Genomic DNA, 26,852 nt, shown 5'->3' on the forward strand with positions numbered 1-26,852 from the left:
ATGATTCAAAAATCGGAGGAAAAGAACATCCTGTACTGGCGGCGGCGGCGGCGGCTGGGGCTCGCTTTATGACGAAGCGCTCAAATATTCACCGCAGAATTTCTATTTTCTGGTACAGGGCCGCTTTGTGGAGGCGGCTTTGCCAGTTGACAACCCCCCCCCCCCGCACCCCCACCCCCCTGTTTTCGCTTTTCCCATATCGTGTACACCCAACTATTTCGTCGTGCCTCGTATATGCTAGCTCATTTATGTCATTTAGCGCTCGCGCATGTGTGTTTGTGTTGCCATAGCAACGGCACAACATATCACCGACCGCAGAACCTCACTGGGCCCTGTGGGCAGCGCCGGGATTGGGCCAAAAACTAATCCAAGCCAGAGGTGACAGGAGGAAAGGGGAAGGGACACACGTGCAAGATCTCTCTCCCTCTCTCGCTCTCGCACACAAACACAAAGACACGGCGGTGCGAGACTACCTCCGTTCAGTCACAAACACACAACGCTGGATCTCCTCCCATTCATTTTGGCTGGAGCCTCCCGTGGCAATAGCGATAGGAATCCATTCTCCACGGCCGCCGGGACAGCTGTGCCGACACCGAATTAGACGCAGTCGCTTCTTCTGCCTCACCATGTGTGCAGCTCGAGATAAATTTATTTTTTTATTTTTTTAAACGACATGCTCCCCAAATCGAGTCCGCCATCTCCTCAAAAAAATGACTTTGCTGTAATAACACAGTCATAAACAGCTCATTAATGCCACAAATAATACGATCCATTTTCTACGAACGTTCCGAGTTTGGGATACACGGCAACACGACATGCTCCCGAAATCGAGTCCGCCATCTCCTCAAAAAAAATGACTTTGCGGTAATAACGCAGTCATAAACAGCTCATTATTGCCACAAATAATACGATCCATTTTCTACGAACGTTCCGACTTTGGGATGCACGGCAACACGACATGCTCCCCAAATCGAGTCCGCCATCTCCTCAAAAAAAATGACTTTGCGGTAATAACACAGTCATAAACAGCTCATTAATGCCACAAATAATACGATCCATTTTCTACGAACGTTCCGAGTTTGGGATACACAGCAACACGACATGCTGCCCAAATCGAGTCCGCCATCTCCTCGAAAAATGACTTTGCGGTAATAACAGAGTCATAAACAGCTTATTAATGCCACAAATAATACGATCCATTTTCTACGAACGTTCCGAGTTTGGGATACACGGCAACACGACATGCTCTCCAAATCGAGTCCGCCATCTCCTCAAAAAAATGACTTTGCGGTAATAACACAGTCATAAACAGCTCATTAATGCCACAAATAATACGATCCATTTTCTACAAACGTTCCGAGTTTGGGATACACGGCAACACGACGAGCACCACATCTGAAGCGTCAACAGGCAAGAGTCGCTTTTAAATGCGTCGATCTTTGCCGTAGGCCCAGGGCGGGCTGTGGCTGGCACGAACCTTTTGGTGCGTACGAGGACTCGGGTCAAATTCAAGCGAGCGGCTAATAATTGGCTATTTTCCCGCAAAGACGGTTTTCAAGGCGTTCGGGGTGCATTTCATGAAATGTTTTCTGTATGTACGTGACCATAAAACCTGAAACAAAAACCACCTTGTGCATTTGGAGCGGGAACGTGAAACGGGCAGCGAATACGCTGACATTTGAGAAATTTTTAAAAAAGCGGGAAAAAAAGGACTTATTTCCTCAATTTGAATTCACTCAAGAGCTGTTAATTTCTTTTCCAGGTCCAACCGGCAACTGGCTCGGTATTTGACACATGTGAAAATATCTTTTTGTGAAGTCCGCCATGTGGATTATATTCCTTGAAATGATCGGAAACGACGCTTTCTCAGGCTGGCTACTCGGAATAATGTTTTGCCGTTTTCTTTGACAACATTGCTCTCGAAAAAGGGGGCGATAACGTCTGCCGGTGACGGAAGAAAAATACTAATGCCTCCTTTTGGAGCGGCACACAAGCGTTTGCGGTAGGCTGGCACCGTACAGCGATCTCAGTCTTCTCTCTCCCTCCAACGTCAACTGTCGATATTTCAAGTGCATGCGCGCTAAATAATGAGAAGCCGCGCCGGATGGCCTTCCAAGTCATGAATTTGCGATGGATCATCCGATGTGAATTCAACGTTTCAAATAAGAAGGCCTCGATGGAAATTTTAAGACCGGCACATCCAATACAACCCGGGACTATAAAAAATATTTTCCTTTCAGGAAGGAAATCATGTCTTGCCAAATTATGAGCCGGTATGATGCAATACCAACAAATCATCCTCATCAATTGCCTTTATTATCGTTCCAAAATTGACCGGCGCTCCACGGCGATATTTTACGTACGCATCACAGGAGCAAAAGATGACTTCAGAGCCATGAAGTCCATCCCTACGGACCATGTGTGAGGTTTGATCCCCGTTTTGGACTCTGATGAGCCGAAATTGCAACAAGCGACTGGCCAAAGCAAATTCGGACAAAACGTGAGCGCTTTTGCATCATTCCTGCTGCAGGTCAGCATGTCCCGAGAGATGATCGCGCACACGCAGGCACACAAATACACGCACACACAAAAAAAAACAAAAAGACATTAGAAAAAAAATAGAATATTAAAAAAACTAAAACAAAAGCAAAAAAAAAAAAAACGAATGTTGAATGAATAGGGACAGGACTTACCACTAGGGCATTGTTTAGAAGGTGAGTAGGATAATACTTTAGTGTCGAGAGGGTGTTAAGAGGCGAGGAGAGCAGGGGGGTCAGCGTCCAGGCGGGCAGAGGGAGGGGGGACGGGGGGGGGCAGAGGGAAGGAATCAGTTAAAAATGTCGCAGCGGTGAAAACAGCATGGCATGACAAGCATTAACAAATCGTGCAGCCATTTTGACGTGCGGCGGCGTTCACACGTTCAACGGGGGGGGGGGGGGGGCAAAAGAAACGGCAGCATCACATTAAAAGTACTTGACGGAGGCCATTGTGTCGTTCGCGGTTGCTCAGAGGAGGAGATTGTCAGGAGCAATCTTACACACACACACACACTTAAATTTCCCAGACCACAGCGAAGCAGCACGTGCCCCCCCCCCAGCGTCCAGCAAGCAGTCATCTGTGTTAATCATTTGTTGATGACGACGACTGCAGCTTGACTTCTGAGCTCGATTTTTTTTTTCTTTAATTATTAACAACAACTGAATTGTCAAAATGCACTCATCTGTCTGCAAACCGTACTGGAGGGAAATTCTCAGAGGGTGAGTGTGTGTGTGTGTGGGGGGGGGGGGGGGTTCTGAAGGAATAACACACGTAGTTAGTTTTGAATCCGGCCACAGTAAATACAGTATCGCGCTTTTTTTTTTTTTTTAAAGAAACAACATGCGTGTGAATATTGCCATTGTCCATTGAAATATATAACATGATACGGGCAAGAGAAAATATTGAAAAAATTGAAAATAATCCTCAGAACACACAAACTGCAATCCTTCCATGTCTGTTTTCAATCTCCCAAGACTCTCCCCCCCCCCCCCCACTCTCTGACTCAGGCAAGGCGGCGAAGCGGCTCGAATAAAATTCACGTTAAAAGGGAATCAACGTTGGGAAAGCGAAATCCCCCTTTTCCGTTTTCTGGCATCACCGTGAGTGTCGAATGAATATTTTCAAGTGGAAACCAGACATAAGCTCGCCTGCGCGACAAAGACGCCGCATTCTGCCATCTCAAGTAGAAGTTAACAGTTCGTTAGTTGAACGACACCACAGGAAAAAAATCGGGAAGGAACACATCGAAGGCAACACGACAACCAAGGTCCAGCTTCTAAAAATTCCTCCTAAGAACAGCAGACGGATGAGCGCAATCGTTCACTCTCTTCAAAAAATTCCATTCTGGATTCTTTATTTACTTTTCACATCACACGATAAGATAAGATAAGATAAGATAAGATAAGATAAGATAAGATAACCTTTATTTGTCCCACACCGGGGAAAATTGCCCGTCATTACCGGGACCACAGTTTCACAACAGTCATATAGCGTATTGTATGACTACTATAATATTTTGTGGGAGAAAGATGCAAGATCTGCGAGGAATTTTGGAGTGGACTATCTGTTTGCAAATTGTGCACAAAAACAATATGAATGCTAAGAATAAGTCAAAAGTTAAATACGTTACAGTCACTTGGAGGTTAACTAATATGCAAACACACACACACACACACACACACACGCACTCATTGTGTAAATAAATGAAGAAAATTATATACATATATATATTATATAATATAATAAATGCACCTAGCAACTTTTTTTGTGGGGGGGGGGGGGGCGTTCACACTCCTTCAAGGCTCATTACACACACACGGACGCTCACACACCTCCGGTGCGAGACAAAAATCGTGAACTTGATTCAGTGCGCGTCAAATCACGTGTTGCGTTCAAATGCTCAAAATATGCACGTTAGCACAACCAGCGTCCCAGCTGAAGGAAAACTCCACATATCAAGTAAAATGATGCAGACCGACTGTAAAGCTATGTCGAATACATGCGTCCGCACGCGCGCGCGCGCGCGCGCGCACACCCACTCACACACTTTCTCCCTGTCACCCCCCCCCCCCCCCAAAAAAAACGAGCGTGCGTATCCAGGCGCTCGGTTCCCCTCCTTCTTATTGTATGAAATACATTTGGGGATAAGCGCCATTTTCTCTCCCCCCCCCCCACCCCTACCTCAAAGAAAAAAAGAAATAAATACGACGAATGTCTCGCGACAAAAGGCGAAGTATTGCAGCCCAAGTTTGTGGGAGTTCGACTCAAGCAAATAGAATCTACAAAGCAAGCGCGGAGCAGAGCCGGCGTGCCCCCGTTGAAATGGACGGAAAAAGCGAGAGGAACAAGAGGAGGCGGTTTACCTGTGTCAAGCAGTACGGGGAGTACATGATGGCCTTTTTTTTTTGGTCACACGGAAGAAGCGGAGAGCTTTTTTAAATTGGATGGAAGCTCGGCGTGGTGCTGCATCGCAATCGCTCGGCGTCCTGTTACTCTCAGTCCACGCTGCAAAGCTTACAGTAACCCCGCCTCGAACGCTTACACAAACTTTCAGGGAGGGAAAAAAAAAAAAGTTTGCCTCCCACCCTCTTCTCGTCTTTGCAGGACTCCCGACGCCGCCGCCGCCGCGCTTCGCACTTTGTATTCGACTCCCGAGATTCAGTCGGGAACACGGGGAAAGGACACCAATGTCATTTGGTGCGTTTGACGAATTCGTCATCGCTTCCTTACATGGTCGCGACGTTCACTTTCGTTGCGTTCAATGACCCTTCGGATTTGCCATACCAAAAACCAAAACGGTCGACGGGCAATTCTCAACGGAGCTCCTTCGACGAGTATTTGACGGCGACTTTAAAATATCTTCCTTTTTTGTAGCGCATCGACTTTTTGAGATTTAGTTTTAGTTTGACCTATTAAAAACGTGCGTCGTAGCATTTTACCAGGCGCTGTAATTTACGGTTTTAAAAAATCCTACCGTTGTAGAACCTAACCCACAATTCATAAATACTATTAAATATATTACACATCGTGCTATCGGTATTAAATTATAAAATAAAATAAAAATAAAAATAAAAATAAAAATAAAAATAAAAATAAAAATAAAAATAAAAATAAAAATAAAATATAAATAAATAAATAAAATTATGAATTATAAATAAATTAAATTAAATTTAATTTAATTTAAAAAATCTAAAAATGATACTTGCATCTCCGATAAAGCAAACATATGTTGACCAGTGTCATCTAATCGCCTGATTTCAAGCTAAGCGAACGCATCGGGAGAATACTTGCACCAGCTGCAAGGCAAATGGGGCTGATGTGTGCGTGCCGTCGTCAGAACAAATCTTTCCCAGTTGATGTGGCGAGAACATGGATTCACACGCTAGCCATTCATTCAGTCCCAGTCCGGCTTTCCACAGAAATATAAAATGTTGCTCTTCAACCGTTCCGTTTACAGCCGCTGATGCAATCATTTCAACCCGAGCTCCATTTTCGCTCTGCATTTAACACCTTCATTCATTCCAGGGCGTGTGAATAGATGCATTATTTCATGAAGCAAAGACTATTTATCCACTGAACCATTTTTCACCCCCGTCCGTCCGGAGGCCGCATCTGGACTTTTCATGTGAAGCCAAGCCAAACAGTCAGCATTCACTGGAGTTAAAAGGGGAAATAATGCCAAATGCCCAGCACAGACGTATAATCGAGCGGTATCAAAATACCATCGAGCGGAGTAGAGTGTGTATCGTTTTTGTCACGCGCGCAACACAGTAGCGACTGATTCATCCCATAAAAATAAAAAAAGAGAAGAGAAAAGAACAGAGAGTGAAGTTCCTTGGATACGATCCCATCCGTAGGATGGAAATTTTGGGTGTCTTTGTGATGGAAGGGAAGCTAATTTGGGGCTTGACACTGGACTCCCGCAGATTTATGAGGTCGACCCCGCAGGTCGAACAAACAAATGTGGATTCTGTGCCCCCCCCCCCTCCCATTGCCACAATAACAACAGGACATCATCTATACCTGAAACCATTTCCTGCAAGTTCCGAGCAGGTTATGAGAGCGAGTGAACACAGCCAGTAATCCTTCAAATGAGCCCCCACTTGCACAAAACACGTGTAAGCTCTCCTCAAACGAGCCTCGCATTTCGCGGTCGACGTGAGTAAATCTCTCATTAAGGAGCACATGCTAGAGCCATATGCTTGCGTTCGCCGGGCCTGCAGCGCCTAGGCCTTGTCGCGGAGCGAAAACGCGCATTTTTTTTTTTACGGCTGCTCCGGAACAGGACGTTTCCCCGGCGGAACCGTCGAGAAGACGTGGAACTGGTATGTAGAAGGATGGGAATCGCAAGTTTGTCCAAACGTTTGACAACGCAGGCCGTAATAACACCACAGCCAGCTGTCGCTGTGGTGCGAAGGGGAGAAAGCGAGATGTGCGGTTGTGGGCGGCTGGCTCGCTTTAAGTGGCTCCAAATATAGAAGTCGTGACCTGCCAAAGACTCCTGACCGGTCAGAGGATCTGTCCAAAAGTTGACTTCTAGAAGCCAATTGTATCTGCAAGCCGGGATGTTTTCTCACTAAATGCACGAGATGCGTCAGAAAACCGGCACATTAACTAAACGACGCTGCTACGTTCAGTGCGCGCTAAGAAATTAGCTCCGAGGCTCCATCTTCTTTCGTAAGTCGAAACGACCCGACGCATACACGGAATCGGACCCGCGAATCCCGAGGCGTCGAAGCGTTCACTCATCTGGGACCGATTCCCAAAACGCTGAACTTTTTCCGCCGTTTGGTCAAAGGTAAGCTAATGGACATAAAAACACAATGATGTCACGGCATTTATTTTAAAAGCTGTTGCTGACGTGATCCGTTATGCTGCTAATAGCCTCTAGGGGGCATAATTGCATAATAGCCAAAAAATTGCCAGGACGCTTGGTGATGAACGGCAAAGTGTGAGACTTGATGGCGGCGTGACCTCAAAGTTTGCTAGCTCTGTAGATGATGGTGACCTTTGCCCTTTGTAAATCCGTTCATTGATTTAATGGTGATTTATTACTTCTAAAAAAAAAAAGCACAGTTTTCCTCAGACAGTTTCAGCGGCCCCAAGACCCTCAGCTCAGTGCAGACCAGAACCCCCCCCCTCCCACCCCAGTGGATGTTCTTGAACTCACTGCCCCTGGAATCCAATAAAACCACATTGACGACCCCCCCCCAACCTTTACATCCCACCCACACAAAAAAACAAAAAAAAACGTTCCGAGCAGCCGTGCACCTCAATTACAGCCATCATGCTTCATCTCTGTACGCCGGGACACACGATACTCTGTAGCAAACCATATTTTCTCTGCGAGACTTGGCGCGAGTCTCCGAGTCGGTGAAAACAAAAAAGCTCGGCCCAAAAAAACTTGCGGCTCCCCCCCCCCCCATCTCATTAGTAATCGCAATCCCAGTCGGGTTTTCTCCTCTCAGTCGACTCTTTTAAGTCTTTGCTGTTCTTTTCACATTTTCATACATGGGGTGGGGGGCACGCTGAAGTTGCATAGCCCCCCCCCCTCTTTTTTTGTTGAACGTGCGTGTGGAAATAATGAGTGTAATGAGTTGCAGCTGACTTACAGTGCCGTGAATGACGTTATAATCGTGGCAATTACCAAGAGCGTGAACGCCGACTGTCCGCCATAGTAATAAAAAAAAAAATCATGACTCACAACAACAACAATAACAATAATAATAATAATAATAATAGAAGTAATACATACCCTGTATGAATCCGATACAACAAAGCATTCAGGCATCCGGGGGCCTCTGGAGGGTTCTTCATTCAACAGAAAGCTTTCAGTTGCCTGAAATAACAACACAACAGTTATTTCTTCATCAACTGACAGCTATGCACACATGTGCAAACGTATTAGGCCACGCCTCCTGTTGTTTTTTTTGTTTCTTTCCTCTGAGCGTTTTTTTTTTTAAACAGGAGCCATTCTGCCATACACTCAGAAATGATAAAGGTGCTTAGGGTAAATAATCCGATCAATTGTTCTAATCGTGGGTTCATCGCAGCGCCGGCTAAATCAGCGGATCTAAAGATGGCCGAATATTTTTGCGTAACACTGTTCAACAGCTGTTTGTGCGGCAAATGTTAAGCCGTCGTCCGTGGAAAACATTCTGAAGAGGTCCCACCGCATCGAATCACATATCACTCAAAATAATGACGTGAAAATGCGCTTGGCATATTGGCATCTCTCTGTCTCGGTCTCTCTGTGTGTGTATGCTGAATGGTGTGTGTGTGTGTGTGTGTGTCGCTAGCATAAGCTCATGTGCTGCGCAGGCCAAAAAGCCCCAGCACACATTGCAACTTGAATGGGGAGCAAAATGTTTAGCTGTGGCGGCAGTACACAATACTCCAGCACAAAGGCATTTCCTGTTCGCGGCCATTTCACCTGCATTGCTCACTGATTCAGCAAAAATCATTCACACACACACACACACGCACACACACACCAGCCATGTACAGTACGTCTAAGCTATAAATACACTCAGACGCCGGGTCGCCCTCAAAAACATTCATGGTGGTCGTAGAGTCACGCAGTTAGATAAAGTATCGGTGACATAGATAGTAACAGAAGCATTTGGTGCGAGGATTACAACAACAACAACAACAACAAAAAGATTTTTATCATGTTTTTGTTGCAGATCAATCATAAATAAATGCACATGTTGCAAGGGGGCATCCCGGGATCCGTCCTTCCCATCTTTAAAGCCCTCCTCAAAACTCACTTGTATTCTTTGGCGTTGGACTCAGCATGACTTAGATTTGTTCTTGATGTTACTGCTTGGTGCTTTCTACCGCCTTTCTTACCGATTCGTCTTACTGTTTATTGTGTATGTTAAATCGCTCCATGTACATGTACACTTTGTATGCAGCGGTGGCTGTTTGAAAGTGCTCGAGAAATAGACTTGACTTGACTTGACTCCCCCCCCCCCCATTCCACCCTCCCCTTCACACGCACCCGCGCTCGCCCCCAAATTAATTTTCAGTGCTGAAATTGTCTTCAACTGCATTAATTTATTAAGTATTTAATTAATAATTAATTAATTAATCAATTAATCGATTAATTAATTAGCTAATTAATTAATAATTTGGTAGTTGGTGTTCTGCGAGATATGTCAGACTTGGAGTCTGATTGAGAATCTTGTTTTTAGTTTTTTTTTTTCAATTGAAGCTGTTGAGTAAATAATTCAAAATAATTCAAGAGAGCGAGTTAAGAAAAAAATGAACCTTAATTTGGATTGAGAGGAATTTTATTGACGGGAACTTTTATGTTGGGATCTTTCAACGTACCTTCAACACACAAAACACAACACCGGAACAAATACAGGTCGGTATGCAGTATCTCATCGCGAGCTGCTTGAACTGGCGTGTCACGTAAACTTTTTTTTTTTAAAGGGGGGTGTTGGGTTGGGGGGGGGGTCGGTTCAAAACAGACATGAGGTCATTTAATCTTTTACATATGCAGAAGCACACGCATATGCAAACTATGACACGGGATTGCACTTGAACAAATACATGAACAGACACATACATAAACACGCAACTATAATAAGTCCCAGACGTTGGCCAAGCGAGCCGCGGTTTGAGAGCGAGGGACGCGAGGCTATTCATATCCGGCCGAATGAGAGGTTAGAATAACTCCAGCCATTCCCTCCAACAACGCAGGAAGGGCATCTCCCTTGTGTGAATTGATTCCGTCGGTCTGGTAAAAAAAAAAAAAAAGGGGTCAACGTGGGTTTTTGGAGCACAAACTGCGTCGCTCGTAACGACTTGAGCGCAAAGAAGCGAAAATCGGAATCGTCCGAGCCACTGTGAAAACATCGCTCGTGGCATTCGGGCCTCGCCATCCATCCCTCTCTTGTCATCATCAATTGGTGGGGGCAACACTGGAGGGAAAGCGTTTGAGAAACCATGCGTCCCCACTAAATGGTGCCCTCGTCGACTTCTCCGGGTTTTCTTTTTAAGCTTTTCAAGCGGCCGGTCCAGCTGAGGGATATATTTTACTCCTGTTTATAATCACAGAGTAGCTGAAAAGAAGGCAGAGTGGCAATTGCGAGTGCCTGTTTCGGTTAAGAGTTTTGACACTGAGAAATGACTTGCGCGCAACAAAATCAGGAGACCAGCATACGCCAAAGGGGAAAACGCAATAGGCAAAGCTATATATTGTTTTTTTGGGGGGGGGGTTTTACATATGCATTTTCAGAGACTCCCATCCAGGGAGCACAAATTGCCGCAGCCCGGGATCGAACCCGCGATCCGGGCGACATATAAAAGGTGTTGTAATTCCGACACCGTTCACCTGATTTGGATTAGCGGCAAATTCAAGCGCGCCGCAATGAGCGAACCTTTTTGCAAATTCGGCGAGGATCGCATTCAGAGTCGCGCTCATGGGAATCGAATACTGCAACGACTGCCGCTTCCCCCGAACGCGTGGACTATTTTGAGTTGTGGTTATTGCAGTTGAGCAAAGTGGAGGTCCTCGTTAAAAAACTGGCAGGAGGAAGAGTTGGATTCATTCATTCATTCATTCATCTTCCAAGCCGCTTGATCCTCACTAGGGTCGCGGGGGGTGCTGGAGCCTATCCCAGCTGTCTCCGGGCAGTAGGCGGGGGACACCCTGAACCGCTTGCCAGCCAATCGCCGGGCACACAAAGACGAACAACCATTCACCCTCTCACTCACACCTAGGGACAATTTAGAGTGTTCAATCAGCCTGCCATGCATATTTTTGGAATGTGGGAGGAAACCGGAGCACCCGGAGAAAACCCACGCAAGCCCGGGGAGAACATGCAGACTCCACACAGGGAGGCCGGAGCTGGAATCGAACCCGGTACCTCTGCACTGTGAAGCCCACGTGCTAACCACTGGACTACCGGGCCGCCCTGAGTTGGATTCAGTGGGAGAGAAATTCACAGGCACCCCCTCCTCTGCATGCGCATGATCTGGCGTACTTGGACTTTGTCGATTTCAAGGATATCAAGTTTGTTCGGGTTATTTCAACGATGTCACGTGGCGGTTATTGTTCCAACGCGTCAAGTTTGGCCGCACAATTTTTTTCCAGTTGCGCCAAAGCCATGGAAGAAGTGCACCGTGCTGGAGCGCACGCACCACGCATGTTTTCGGAACGTGGGAGGAAACCGGAGCACCCGGAGAAAAGCCGCGCAGACACAGGGAGTAAGGAGCAAACTCCACGTGGGAAACCCGGAGCTGGAAGCGAACCTTGCACCCCTGCGGCGTGAGGCGAAGGAGTCAACCGGTCGCCCGACGCCACTCTACATGCCTGTGCAATAGATGGGGGGGGGGGGGGGGTCAATCAATCTGGGTCCTCGGAGTACCTCATCTGCCCGCCTGTTATCTCCGCCTCTCATAAAGCATGACAGCTCTTAATAGGGATGCCGAAGTTGGCCAGGTTTCATGGCGCCGGATGAATCAGAGCTTCACACAAGCAGCTCACAAAGGCACCTGGGGGGTCTCGACGGTCCCGGAGCGATGGCGAGAGGCGGGCACCCTTACAATTAGCTAACAGCCCCCCCCCCACCTCCGATCGCTTTGCCGGCGTTTGGAGTCGACGAGCATCAGAGGCTCGCCTTCCGCGAGGACGTTAACGCGCGCCCCTCGCCTCGTCCCACTTCATTCCACCTTAATTGCGTCCTCATTTCTTCACCTGCGAACAAAGCGGCGCAGATGTGGCAAGCGCATCAAACGGACGGGAAAGGATGGGAGGGGGGGGGGCGTTGTTTGTCAAAGAAAAAAAAATAATAAAAATGAAAGAGGGGGAAATTGGTGTTGTGTGAGCCCGAGCCAGTGCCACCTCAGGGAGAAATGCTGGAAAAATGTGATATTTTAACACCTGCATGGAAGGGCTGAGCAATACGAAGCGGGGGGGGGGGGGGGGGGTAATTAGAGCAGAGAGTGCGCGTGTGGAAAAGGATTGTTACAATTGTTTCTGGGCCTTGCCACCGGTCGCTCGATGCCAGATGATTGAAAATGCTAAACCTGCTTATGAATGCTTGGGGGGGTGGTGGAAATTGAAGCAAATATGCTAATATTTGTTGGGGTTGATAAATAGCTGGCAAGCTCCGTATCATGAATGTGATACGGAGCAATCCCGTATCACATTCCAAATTCCAAATTCTCCAAATTCTCCAAATCACTCCAAATACACGCTCTTGGCCCTAATTCCTCATGAAGGCCCCCGAAGAAGAAGAGAGGCAAAAAAACTTTCTAGAACTCTGTCTACAAAGAAATTGTCTGCTGGTCAGGCAACATCTCAGCCCCGGGGACACAAAGAGACTGGAACGACTGGTCAGGAAGACCAGTTCTGTCCTGGGCTGCTGCTCCCTTGACACTCTGGAAGAGGTGGGCAACACAAGGATGCTAACTAAGCTAAAAGCTAAGATGGACAGTCCCTCCCACCCCCCGCCCCTCTCCAGCCCGCCCTGACAGCACACCCGCACAGTTACACCCGCGCTGTAAGAAGGAGAGATACCGACGCTCGTTCCTAGCGACTGCTGTCAGGCTGCTGAATAAAAATAACAACAATAATAATAATAATTCATTCATTCATTCATCTTCCGAGCCGCTTGATCCTCACTAGGGTCGCAGGGGGGGTGCTGGAGCCTATCCCAGCTGTCTTCGGGTAGTAGGCTGGGGACACCCTGAATCGGTTGCCAGCCAATCACAGGGCACACAGAAACGAACAACCATTCGCACTCACACTCACACCTAGGGACAATTTAGAGCGTCCAATCAGCCTGCCACGCATGTTTTTGGAATGTGGGAGGAAACCGGAGCACCCGGAGAAAAGCCACGCAGGCCCGGGGAGAACATGCAAACTCCACACAGGGAGGCCGGAGCTGGAATCGAACCCGGTACCTCTGCACTGTGAAGCCGACGTGCTAACCACTGGACTACCGGGCCGCCGAATAATAATAATAATAATAATAATAATAATAATAATAATAATAATAATAAAATGATGTGAAAAAACAATTGTAAATAGCACTGCGATTGATCCATTTGTATTTACAGTATATTGCACTTAATTGAACTGTTTTTGTTGTTTTTTTTCTTCTTTCTACCCACATTCTTGCTGCTGGAGGCTGTAAATTAAGGACAAATAAAAGATATCTTATCTTATCTTATCTTGGCTGGACAAGGACCACTGACTTAGCGTTTCTCTTCCTTTTCGGACTTCTGATGTGGTTTCTGCAACGCTCAAAGACAAATCAATGAGGCCTCTCGGTCCCGTCCCCCCCCCCCCCCCCCCCCCCGGAAATGACATCTTTTGCCTCAAGCGTTTATTTTTTGCAGTGCATTTTGTGCGGGGGATGAGTGACAGCCAAAACAGCAATCACACTGCACAAACCGCTAATCACCGAGCGGGCCTCACACACACACACACACACACATGCGCACAGCGATATGCCCTTCAAGTCATACAATTTACGTTAGTTACACAGTAATAAACGCTGTCATGTAAGACGCATGTCAAATCTGATCCGGCCTCCTCCCGTGACTTTGTTGTCTTGTTTGGATGCTCGGTGATCATCTTTTGAACTAATATTTTTCGGGACAACCATAAACGACGGGCCGGGTAACTTTTTCAACACCCCATTTGGACAACTCACAATATATAAATCACCCAAGTGGTGTATGTGCGGGTGTGTCACTCCAGAGAAGCTGGAGTGACACCTCACCACGCCGCACAGTTATCCGCTGCGAACTTTTGCGGTTATTTTAAAAATAAAACAACTCGCCGGAGAGGAGGCTTGCGAGTCAAGACAAACCCACACGAGGCTTGTCCTGAATTTCTGTATCCTTTTTCAACCGAGGAGCTTTTTTTTTTTTTTTTGAACGGCTGCCACGTTAGCTCAGATTCTTGTCAACAAATCATTATTCATACTAATAATCTGCAACACATTCATGCGCAAATAAGATGGTTTGCCGGAATTTGAGAAGCGCCGAGGTTCTTCTACGCCACTGGCTCAAGTTCAACGCTGGAAAAAGAAGAAAATAAAACTCATCCGAGGGTCAACGACGTGCAAGTTCTACATCACAGCTCATCTGTAAACGGCACAGTTTTTTTTTTCCTCCGCATGGTTTTGCAAGCGAAGGCAACGTTTGCCAATTTCAGCAAATCGGGGGGGGCATAGATGGAGGATTTTAAGATGCTATCGGATCTCACAAACATTTCTTTTGTGGTGTGTGGAAAAGTCAATCAATCAACCAATCACTGAATTGCACAAGTAACCAATAACACAACGGACACATTTTGCATCATCATACACACACACACACACACACACACACACTTCTTGCAGCCAAGTTTCCAAAGATAACTTTGACTTTGCAAGCACTTGAACAACAACCTTTACACAACTTGCGGCTCGTCTGCTTACAACCGTATGATATGAAACTGCGTATGATATCTGCAACTATTATAGTAGTAGGGAGGGGGCATATGAAGATTTCACTCATCAGAGCGACGGAGAAAGCAAACAACACAGCGGCGTTATTGAAGACCATATTAGCTAATATTTTTTTTAAAGAAGTGATATAAAGGTGATGTGATGGGACCATGGCGCGATATACGCACAGACATATTAGAAAAAAATCAAATTAAATGCACAAATGAGCAAATTATTGGTTTACACAGCACGTACCATTGTGGTGGTGGAGGGAAAGATGCCAAAGCCCTCTCAGGGACCCATTTTCCGCTATTTAAAAAAAAAAAAAAAGTTTGTGGGAGAAAAGAAATGTCTCGGCTTGTCGTTCACCTTATAATATTTATAATACAAACATTGTTGTCGATTTGAAACGTAATCCAAGTCGTCTTCATTCAAGGTGCGTCATATTTCCACAAAATTCGCCCCCCCCCCTCTTCCACACCCCTCCCTGATTTAAGAGGCAGCGCTCTCTCTGGCTTCGTGCAAGTCTGCTCAGCCGACCCGCTCACCGATTCGAACCGGCCGCATGTTGGCACTCAAGTGCGGGCTTCTTCGCTCCACGTTACGGCGAAAGTTGCGGTCGGGTGTCGCATCAGGCGTCGACACGCCCGACGTGGCCTCGTTGGCGGCAGCGATGAAGTGAGTTGAAAAGCAAACAAATAAAAAAGAGAAGAAGAAGAAGAAGAACCGCGCGGTCGCCGAGCGCACGCAGAAGCCGGAGCAGGCAGGCGGGCGGGCGAGGACGCGCGGTCTCCTTCCCGCGGCCGCGGAGCGGAGGGCGGCTGAATTATTAATAACCGCAGCGGCGCGCAGTCTGTCGCGCTCAGTGAGGAAGCAGGGCGGCAGCTGGGGAGGTTTAGAGGAATTAAATAGCGGCTCAGAGGAAAGCGCGGAGAGGGGGGGTGGGGGGTGGGGGGGGGGGGGTGGATTAGCGAGCCCGCACCGGCTCCGGCGCAGCTCGCGGGGGCCGACGCCGCGCAAGTCGGGAAGGGGAGCAGGGGATCGGTTCGGCTGCCGCGGTTGCCGCTCGCGGAAAACACTTTATTTTGGACCGGGGGTGTGTGTGTGGGGGGGGGGGGGGGCACGAAATGCGATCTAAGAGTATCGGGAGCTCTTCAAGTCACGTCGCCGATTTAAAATAAGCAAATCCTAAGGAGGCACGGGGGCGATAAAAACTCCGAGGTGGGTGGTGGTGGTAGGGGGGGGTGGACTTGTTCGGATGATATTTTCCACGCGTACCTGAAATTCACATTTTACATTCCAAACTCTAGCCGGGTCCGTTTTCGGTGACGCGTAAGGCCCGGGTGACCAATTTCCTGAATTGAGAGGCAACAAACGGAGGTGGGGGCGGGGGGGGGGGTGCAAAGGTTCGGAGATTGGATGGAAAATGTGAGGCTGTTTTTAATTGGCGACGATTCCGATATTTTCGGGAATATTTTTGATCGCGTGGCTCGATGAAGTCTGCAAAGAACGTGACGTCACTTTTTTTTTTTAGCTTCACATTCGAAAATAATTTCATTTAAAGGCAGAAAATCAGGATATGCACTTCCTTCTCTTTTCGAGGTGAAAACATCGCTTGTTTTATTTGATCGAATGGAATTCTCCTTGCTGTTGTTTTGTCAACAAATAAAATGTTTTGGCTTTCTAGTGAGGCGAGAGTCATTTGGACTATTTGCCCATTCTGGAATGTGTTTATTTTCTCTCCAATTATTTCTCAAAAGAACGTATATTTTTCCTAAATTCGAATAGTATTGAATTTAAGACACGACCTGCTTTGACTCCCGCTCCGTTGCGAAGTCGGCTCAAAATGATTTGAAACGGCCCAACGAAAATCAAAGCAAATTCTAAGCAAACATTTTAATATTTTGTTAAATAACACGATGAAGTATGTCCATCGACGCCCCCCGTTGTACAAATCCACGTTGAATAAATCTGCTTAAGAATTTAAATAAACGGGGTGTAGTCGTGTCGTGTATTTATTTTTTTAAATCTCTATTAAAAAATAATTCGGCTCTCAATATTAACGTAAGCGTGGCCAGCACACACGCATGCGAACCAGATTATTGCCACAGCACGTCTCCCCAAAAAATGTTCTCGCTAAAACGAACGAAACAGGACAACTAAAATATTTGTGGTTGCGCCAGACTATTTATTATCTTAATCAAGACGAAAAGACTTAATTGCTTGATTCCGGACTCATTTGACGCTTAACGCTCTTCAGCTTGCGCTCATAAACATACGGCCCAAAAGCGGAATATGGCGCTGGCCTAATCTTCTTAGCAGCGAAATGCCTCTTAACGGATTTTCAGATGCTCTTCCACGCGAAGCGGTCAAAAATTCGTTGCGTCAAAAGGACGCTCGTTTGGCGTCGTTACGTCACTGCGTGAAAAAGTCCAAGCGATCAATAAGGTCGCAATTGACCTTCTTTTCCTTTCCTTCCCTCACGCGCAGGCATTTCGGCCCCCGTGACGCGGGAACGCGAATGCGCGTGCACGCGGCAGGCCCATTTTTTGTGTGGTCTCGGGTTTGGCTTTGAACGTCTGGACTTACTTTTCCAAATACTTCACTTCGTTTCCCACTTCCTGTTACCATATCACTAAAAAAAAAAACAATAACAAAAACACCATCTGATATTTTTGCTAAGATTATATCTCATTTTATGCCGAAATATGATTCATTTTTTTTGCAAGTGGCTGTCTGCCTTATGAAATGAAGCTTTGCTCTGGTTTTAAGGCCCGGTCCATACCACCAGAAAATGTCATCTGTGGGGGAGGGATGTTAAGAACGGATGAGTCCACTAACCCTCGCAAACCCCCCCCCCCCCCTCCCACCACCACCAACACCATAGGAGAAAGCAGAGCTGGTATAAGCTCCCTTTTTGGCACGACATGAAGGAGAGAGTAAGAGCCACAAGGGTCTCGGGTCCACTTGGACGTGCTGCCCCCCCCCACCCCAACGGGTCGACGTGCTATCGTCTCTTTCCCGCTTCATGCCCCTTTTCCACTTGAGCGTCAAACACTTTGTCATTTCCAGTCTTCGACGGATGTATTTTCTCATCGTTACGACATGAGCATCCCCCCCCCCCCAACAAAGGTTCTGACTGCTGCTAAAAAGCACCAGTGGACTTTAGTCTCATGGAGCTAGACTTGTGTCCGGGTGGGCGGGGCTATCTCAGCGGGTCCCCAAAACACAAACTTGGAAACACGTTATCAACAATCGACATTCGAAGGGGGGGGGGGGGGCGGCAATGCGGAAAATAAAATATTATCGGACAAATACCCAAAAGTCAATGATCTGGCCTGGCACCTGGGGGTGGGGTGGGGGGGTCTGAGTATATTTCAGGGCAATGCCCACTCTCTTATTTTTATTTTTGCATGGGTGGAGTCTTCTCTGTGTTATCACTTTCGTTTTTGGCGGTATAGCCAAAAGATCATGAATATTCATGGCTAATCCACTCTGTGGCTTCTACTCCCCCCAACCCCAAAACACACACACACACACACACACATACACGTACACATACAAACTGGGCACTGCAGTCGAAGGCAACACTTGGTAGTAACACATGGCGAGGCAGGTGTTGCAGGCCAAGCCAGACATCTGTGCGCTTGCAGCGCACCAAAAGAGGAGAATCAAGGGGGGGGGGGGGGGGGGAAGCAAATGATCAGCCTCGGTGCAAACAAAGATGGAGTCGCGAGAGCAGAAGAGATAACCCGGACACCGGTACTGTGAAATAGGGATGACCAGGACCTTAAAGTGGTGGGGGGGGGGGGGGGGGGGGTTACCACCCAGGATCTGGATGAAGGAGAACCAGACAGACAGACAGACAGACTCTCTGAGGATGTGTTGGGGGGTCAGCTGGGTGGAAAGGAAAGGGACGAGCCAGACGGAGGGAAACGGCCTCCGATGGGAGGGTCTGTCTGGGGGGTTGAGAGAGAGAGACAGCTCGGGAGATGAAAGAGAGTGAGACAGAAACGGAGGGAGGCATCTGATCATTAAAAAAAAAAATCTTTCGGAAGGATTGCAGGTGACAGGTTCCAAACAAACCAATAGAAACCGACCAACCTTGCACCCCCGAAAACAAAGACCAGCGCAGACCTCCAATCAAGACGTCCTCAGTTGCTATTTTTCAATCAGCGAGTGATCCACCTTAATGCAAAACCTTCTTCGTAGCTAAAAGGAGCTTCGTTTTCTTAAGATCCAGCGTTTCCTGTGTCACGTAACGAGATCCTACATAAGCGTGACAAATGACAAGCACATCTGATAAGATTTGTCATAGATATGCAGCGTGTGGTTGCCTCAACGTGTTCGATGGGATTTCATTTAATGGCTCCCAAATGTTGCAATTTTCGATCAGATCTGGCAGAAAACGTGTGATGAAAATTGCAGCTCGCCAGCGCGACAAATAAATGAGATAAGATTTGATCGCCATTTTTTTTTTCTTCCATTAACTAACCATGATAAATGACAACCGTAATGACATCATCAATTAGAGAATTGGCTAAGTGGTGCTAAAAGGAATTCTTGTGGTTGCTGATAAAATATTCGGTAGGCAATGTTTTGCCAACAGACACACAACGGGGAAAATCGGAATCCTTCAACATGTCATGTGACGTCTCGAGATCATCCATCAACCTTCTTTGAGGCCTTCCTCCAAAGGACCTTCATCGTCCGACTCGACTTGGGATATAAAGAATTTGCAAAACTAAAAAAAAAACAATCTCGAATTGCTTTCTTGCCTGACTTGAGCACGTTTTCTAAAAGTCGGCCTGTCATCCTTCCATTTTTCTGAATGCGGGGGTCGGGGGGGGGGGGCTCGGTGGCGTGCGCACCATGCACGTTGCGTACATCATGGAGCTGAGGCATAGAGCGGCACAGATGGGGGGGGGCTGCTCTTTTTTTTGCCAGCTCGTGCCCCCTCTCGGTGCCTCCCTAGCACCCTGTGACCCCTCCCTCCATTCCTCCTCCCCCGCTCGCCATCTCCTGCTTCCCCCGCATGGGGCCCCCAATTTTGGCTGCCAACCTTCCATGACCCCCCCCCCCTCTGCCTCATCTCTGCCCACCCCCCCCCACACGCACATTCCCACCCATCCAAGCGGAGGGGTCTACTTGTGCCCTATATAGCGGGCGAGCGCAGCAGGCTGGCACCGAGAGGAACCCGCGCGGGTTTACAAACTGTGTCAGGCCTCCAGACGCCTCTGTGATCAACACCGCACGTTGCGCCGGATCATAAATAAAAATTTGATTTATTAATAGAAATATAAAATAAAAGATAAAATTATCAAGAGATGGGCCGTGACTGATGTTATCAATGTACCGTAGAATCCGGGATAATTGACCTTTGGGTCAATTATCCCGGTTCTCAACGGTTCTCAACGGTGTAACATATGCAAAAAGGTAAACACAAGATCAGGGGCGGGGACTGAATCTGGCACAACGGGTAAAGTTCCCGGTTCGAAAATGTGGACCAAACATGGAATTAGGTCTTTTGGCCTGCATAAAATCAATTTCCTCCCGCGGGTTTAAATTAAAATCTCACATCCTTGGGGATCAGACCTAGATATGTTTGATGTTGTCAATCATTCATGTTGTCTCTCCAAAGTATCTCGTGAGCAGATTTGAGGAGAAAGTTAACACGATGGGAAAGTCTCTCACGGTAAACAAAAACGAAATCTTTTGGCTCGGCGTGTCGTACGTTTTGGAAATTGCTAACCGCGTTTCGCATTTCGTCTCCCGTCGCCCCCTTTTTCCGTGCGCGCGGCATGCAAATGAAACGTCGGGACATATTTTTCCAGCGAGCGAGTCGAAAAAAAAAAAAAAAAAAAGACGCGGGTCGCAGTTCAGGTCAAAAGAGAGAAAGAGGGAAGGCAAGACAAAAGGCACTTGATCGGTCATGACAGAGTAAAGGAGAGACCGGAGGCATCCATCCTACCATGCGCCATGACCTGGCAGAGAAGTCATAACACAGCTGCCACCTTTCCCACGCCATTCCGCTACGTGTTCGTCGGACGCGGCGACGGCTCGAGCGCTAGCGTGCGCGTGTATGTACGAGCGTAAACTGGAAGTATGCTGTGGCGTGTGCGTCTGAGCGAGGGGTTACAGACACAGAAAATGCCACAGAGCTCTCTCCAAGCAGCTGCGCCTCTGGCTTTCTCTGCCCACGGGCGCGCTTGCCGAGACGCCATTCTGAGGTGCCGGCGCAGGCACGCCTCGTACCTGCGACGTCCCTTTGCAAATTGTTTCGACACAATTGCGCCAGTTGTCGATTTGCCACGTCCGACGCCGACGCGCTGGAAATGCTCCAGATGGCGAGAGCCAAGTTTTCGTGCCAGCCAAGTGACCCAAAAAGCTTTTTTTTTTCCTTGGAAACCCCTTCTGTAAGTCATAGGGGGGTGGGGGGGGGGTTGTTGAGCCACCCCAGCCGGAGACACCCCGAATTGGGCACCGGCCAATCGCCAGGCCACACATCGACAAACAACCGTTTGTGCTCACACTCACATCCTAAGGACAATTTAACGTGTTCCATTAACCTGCCACGCACTTTTTTTGGAACCTGGAAGGGAAACCGGAGTACCCGGAGAAAACCCACGCAGTGACGGGGAAAAACTTTTATACGCTCCGCACAGGAAGCCCCTGGGCCGGAATCGAACCTGCACCTCTGCACTCTGAGGTGGACGTGCTGTGTTCCATTAACCTGCCACGCTCGTTTTTTGGAACCTGTAAGGGAAACCGGAGTACCCGGAGAAAGCCCACGCAGTGACGGGGAAAAACTTTTCTACACTCCGCACAGGAAGCCCCGGGGCCGGAATGGAACCTGCACCTCTGCACTCTGAGGCGGACGTACTAACCACTGTGCCAGCCATACTTGCGTCCATGCATCCAAAGTGTAGGCAAATGTGTTGCTCATAAAATAATACAAACAAAAAAGTCCTTTTCTCCAGTTGGCGGGGGCCACACGTGGCCTCCATTATGGCGGAATTGATTTAGTCAAGCCTGTTATAGGAAATAAAGCAGAAACGTCTGAGCGCCCAATTGGCCGGCCGGCTCCTCGGATATTATCGAATGCATTTGATCGCGTTCGCCAGCGTGCGGGCCGCCTCACTGCCCGACTTCACCCGCGCGCCGCTGCATGTTTACGTTTGTCTTCGTTAACAGACAGCTTGCGAGGAGAGGGCCGTTATCATCGGATGTATTCCCGAGTGCAGAGTACGCTCCGTGTTGTACATCCGCGGCGGTTTGACGAGAGGCGATGAAATGTGTGACAAGCGGCAATTAAAAAGGACGGTTACGGCCCGATAGCCGGCTCAATGTGCCACTTTTGGCACGGAGTCCCCTTTTTTAAAAGCGCTCGATGACCTTTTGCGCGACCCCCCCCCGTTGCTCCGCCTTTTCCTTCACACTTCCCCATCGGTCTTGAGCTTGCAGCCACGATTCAGTCGCCGTTTTTAAATCTTGCTCGGCCTCAGCGGGGTGGATTGGCACCGTGCCCGGATGACCGGCGGTAATATGGAAATGGATGGATGCAACCCCACTCACTGCCCCCCCCCCCCCCCCACGGACCCGCTCGCTTACTCACACCAAGGCATAAACATACATTAGCTCACAGATACGAACCGTCCAGTTCGTTTGCAACCGGAGCAATTTCATCTAAAAGTATCCTATTTCCATGGACTGCCCCCCCGCACCCCCCAGGCCTGCAGATGCGCAAGTCCAAATTGTGTCAATTTACCACAGCTGCATTTGACCTGTGATAGTATTTGATAAGTTTGCCCGCAAAGGGTTGCAGCGTTCAATTACGTTCAAATTTCTAATCACGCAGCTTCGCGTTTCCACTCAACAGTTCATTTTCGTTCCAAAGTGCAAAGTTTTCCTTCTTCTCTGCTCTTCCTCACCCACACCCGCCGTAATTTGTCTGCCCGCTGGTTTCACTTATTAACTTTCAAAAAGGTTTCCGGGCAACGTGGCTGGAGAAAGGGGAAAATAAGGCACCATGGCATTTTTTTGGCACACACTTCGGTCTGTCTTGCCCAGAACGAGGTTACCATGGCATCGGCGGGCACCTCATAAAGCAGACCATTGTTGGCTCTCCTGCCTGTATGTGTGTGTGTGTGTGTGTGTGTGTGTGTGTGTGTGTGTGTGAGTGTGTGCCAGATAGAGTTGCATGGCAACAACTTCTGGGCATCACCACCAATAGCAAGAATCCCAACTCTTGCACAGGGCACAGTCAGACATCAACACACGTTAGATTATCTCTGTTTGGATAACCTGTCTGCTCAAACATTCTATTTTCGGATCATGAAGCAATCATTCCCAAAAACACACACAAAAAAAACAACAACAAATGCCAAATGCGTCGCGGACAACAAAAGTGTTCAATCCGACTTGCTGCAACCTTTGTGTTGGCTTTTGGTTGGAGCGTGTGCAGTCTTGCTGCAAGGAGCAAAGGCCAGTCATGTGGGTGCAATGCTACCCTCTGCTGGTGCCTTTTGGAACACTCACGCAGTCACGCGCCTTTTTTTTTTTAATACAATTTAATCTTGTCATGGGAGAACAAAACACAGCCTTAACAGATGGATAACTAATGAATGACCTCCGATGATTCATGAGAGCTTCATGAAATTAATTACACAGACATGGAGCCATTGTGGTTGTATGATTAGTTTACATGTAATGAATAATCAATCAATGATAATTAAAGCACACTTTGACTACACATTCATAATCTCACAAAATTAACCGGAATACGGTTACGGAAAGACACGGGTCCTCGTAGGGTTTCAAACAAAGTTAAGGTTGGGCAACTCATCTTAAAATCAATCAAGACGAACGAAACCAGCCAAAACAAATGGTGTCAAGAATGCGAAACTCTTTCATCCAAAGTCGCCCTCATACAAAATGGCCGCCACAGAAAATGGAACCATTTCCAACAAAATGGCCGCCAACTCCGATGCATAATACAGTATAAATATTTATAAGCAAGGTCATGGCGGCAATTACAAAAGCCTTTTCTTCATTTTTTTTGGGGGGGGGGGATCTGTTTGTTATAATGATGTTTAGGTTCTAAAGGTGTTGATCGGAAGCACGACGGGCAAATGGAAACTGAACGACGGCAAATCGGGACTAGCGAGTGCGAGCGTGATAGCGGTGAAAACGTCAACGGCGGTAGAGTACGATGAAACGACGTTCGACTGTAATATGAAAGACGGCGAGTGCGGCGGTCTTGAAACGTTTCCCGCATTCCAGCTGCCTGTATGGAAGCGGTTACCTGGAAGAGACGCCAAATAAAGGCCATCTTGAACCCGGCCCGGTTTTAACTGCCGTGTGTCAAGTATGCGTGATACCTTGGTTGTGGGCTGTTGTGTAGCATGTGCCCCCCCACACAGATTAACACTTAGAATGAGTCTCTTTTGGGTGGTGAATGCCCCCTCTGTTTGTTTACGCCACCCTGGTGGGACAAAGTGGACGCATTTAAAATGGCTTGTTTTTGTATCCTCTCCTCTTCAGAGGGGCGCATCCCCATTATGTCTGAAAAGCTCAAGGAAGGCATCGTCACAAAAGGTTCAAACCTGGGAGCGTCTTATTTTGGCATCATATGAACTATAGGCTCCCCCCCCCGACCCCCCCCCCACCCCCCTTTTTTTTTTCTAAAGACGTGGAAAATGGCTCCAAACAGATTTGAAAGTAAAACAGGTGCCAGCTCAGCCATCTGCTTTCAGTTTTACCTCCCTCTCCGTTTTGCTTACAGGCAATAATCTTTGAATGATCCCAATTCATCCTGCTCTTATTTTCCACTTTCCACCAATCAGACCAGTGTGACCCGATCACGCACCCTTCAAGCCCCCCCCCCCAAAAAAAGTGTCCCAAAAAAAAAAGAAAGAAGGATCTTAACTGTAGGTATGACATCTTTAAAGGACATTGGTGATTAACTGCGGTGGCAGATGGATTGACGAAGTGGCCAAAAAAAAGTCCAAATCCAAGGGGGGAAAGGGGTCAAGGAGTTCCAGAACGAGACTTTGAAGGGGCTGCCAAGAAGATCAGCTCAGGCCTGATCATCCCTTCCTGCTCTTTATAGCCGTATGAGCCTAGTTTTCCACAGTAACCTCGCTGAACACACACACACACACACACGCTGAAATCAATATTAGCATAGGACACCATAGTTCCTTGACAACTACCGAATGACCGCAAAATATCTTTTGAATATGATTTGATGGGCCTAGTCCAATTTATTATCGCATTGTCGCCTACCAGTTTAATGTCAACTCAATCATCTTTAAAATAATTGCGATGATCACGCTGCTATAAGTATCCATACACGAAAAAAAAAATTATTGATTCCGTTTTATTTTGTTGAGTGTTTCAAAATAAAATCATCTGGATCCAGTCAATACATCATTGAATAAAAATAATACATAAATGTGCAATACAAAATCAAACGGAGTAAATTCAGCATTTCTTTATTTTTTAAGTGTAGGATATGCGATAATTGTAACGATTTTGAATGTGGTGAAAAAAAAGACACAAAAATATGATTTGTGATTACATAATATTGCATCGCGTCAAATGAGAAAATTCACCCATTTTTTAAGCAATAATTCATATTGTCTTTGTGTAAATAATTTTTGTTATGTGAAAAAAGTCAACCGACTTCAACGTCTAGAGAAAAAAAAAATAGTCAGCATCATGGAAAATATGAAGATGTTATCGTCCTTGAGATGTCCATTCAATTCCATGTCACCAATTCATAATCTGGATTAGATTAAGGAAAATGCTTCATGCTATAGTAGTAGATCGTGGTCGGATGCTACCATTTGTTTTCCATTTCAAATTTCAGTGAAGCAAAATGACATCTTGCAACAAAATAATTGGGATATTGGGACCTGAATTTATCCGCATCCCCAAATTTTCATAGGCAACTATAACGGACTCTGAGCGTAACAAGGAACGTAAGTAAATGTAAAGTCCTGGAACAGCTCCAGAAAAAAAAAAAAAAAAAAACACACACGCGTTGAATTCCGAACTAAGTTGCTGAGTGTGCATAAAAAATGAAAGCAAACTGTTAGCTGGTCTCTCTGCATCTTCCTCCGCAAAAATCTCGGCCAGGCCTCATTTCACCGGCTCACTCGCTCGTTCGCATGGACCTTTAAAACCCGCCGGTGCTGGGACCAGCCGACTTCTGCTGAGCCCATTAGAACAAAGATATATGTGAACAGAGCGGAAGAAAAAGCAAAAAAAAAAAAGTCGGCGACAAATAGCAAGCGCTGGGGTAGGGGCAGGGGGGGGGGCCCTTTCTAAGGCTTCGGAACTTGTCTTTAGCCTGACAAGCGGACGCGGTTAAAGGTTGTAAAGAGTTGTTGAGACTCTTGGAGCATGCAGGTGCTCTTTTCAATGGATGCTCCGCTGCGCCAGACACTTCTTGGCTCATGTTGAATGCTCTCAGGGTGTTTGTTTGCCTTCTTTTTTTTTTTGTGTGTATACACTCTGCGTATGGCGGCTAGCTAGCAAACACTCTAAAATAGTATCTCCATCATTTTTCTTTCACGCTGAGGCAGCATTGAAATCTTTGGCGTGCAACGTTTCAGCGAATTTGGTGCACATCCATCAGTGTGTCAGAGGGTTGTGCCGGGCAACGGTGGCGGCGTGTGGTCAGCGCCCGCTCGTAGACGCAACTAGCATCCTTACGAATTCAGCGCTAGGCAGATGGCGGGGGGGAGCTTCATGTAACGCGGATGTGGTTTTTTTTTTTTTTGTGTTTAAGTGTCGGGTCCACTTGATTGGAGCGGCAGCTGTGGCAAAGCGGCATCCAGCTTCATGCCAGTA

The 26,852-nt window shown here is 47.2% G+C and overlaps 2 protein-coding genes and 1 long non-coding RNA gene across 7 annotated transcripts in view; 1 reads left to right on the top strand and 2 right to left on the bottom strand.

The window, feature by feature from the left end:
• The window catches only part of elof1 (elongation factor 1), a 135,710-nt gene that overhangs the window by 65,177 nt on the left and 43,681 nt on the right, over positions 1-26,852 (top strand). The gene's annotated exons all lie outside the window — the stretch shown is intronic.
• nfixb (nuclear factor I/Xb) overlaps positions 1-26,852 on the bottom strand; it is a 77,399-nt gene that overhangs the window by 47,937 nt on the left and 2,610 nt on the right. For 2 of the 5 annotated variants that reach the window (XM_052049326.1, XM_052049322.1), the window contains exon 3: positions 8,294-8,377. In XM_052049326.1, coding sequence (XP_051905286.1) covers positions 8,294-8,377 — 84 coding nt within the window. Of the gene's footprint in view, positions 1-2,693; positions 2,730-4,901; positions 5,499-8,293; positions 8,378-26,852 lie in introns of those variants that run through there. The other 3 variants (XM_052049321.1, XM_052049323.1, XM_052049324.1) reach the window with 3 other exon arrangements.
• On the bottom strand, positions 24,922-26,146 carry LOC127589990 (uncharacterized). Its single transcript, XR_007959529.1, has 2 exons — positions 26,090-26,146; positions 24,922-25,136 (listed from the first exon to the last, which is right to left on the bottom strand). It is a non-coding gene; the product is annotated as an uncharacterized LOC127589990 (long non-coding RNA).

This window comes from Hippocampus zosterae, chromosome 17 (assembly GCF_025434085.1).
Source record: "Hippocampus zosterae strain Florida chromosome 17, ASM2543408v3, whole genome shotgun sequence".
NCBI classification, from domain to species: Eukaryota; Metazoa; Chordata; class Actinopteri; order Syngnathiformes; family Syngnathidae; genus Hippocampus; species Hippocampus zosterae.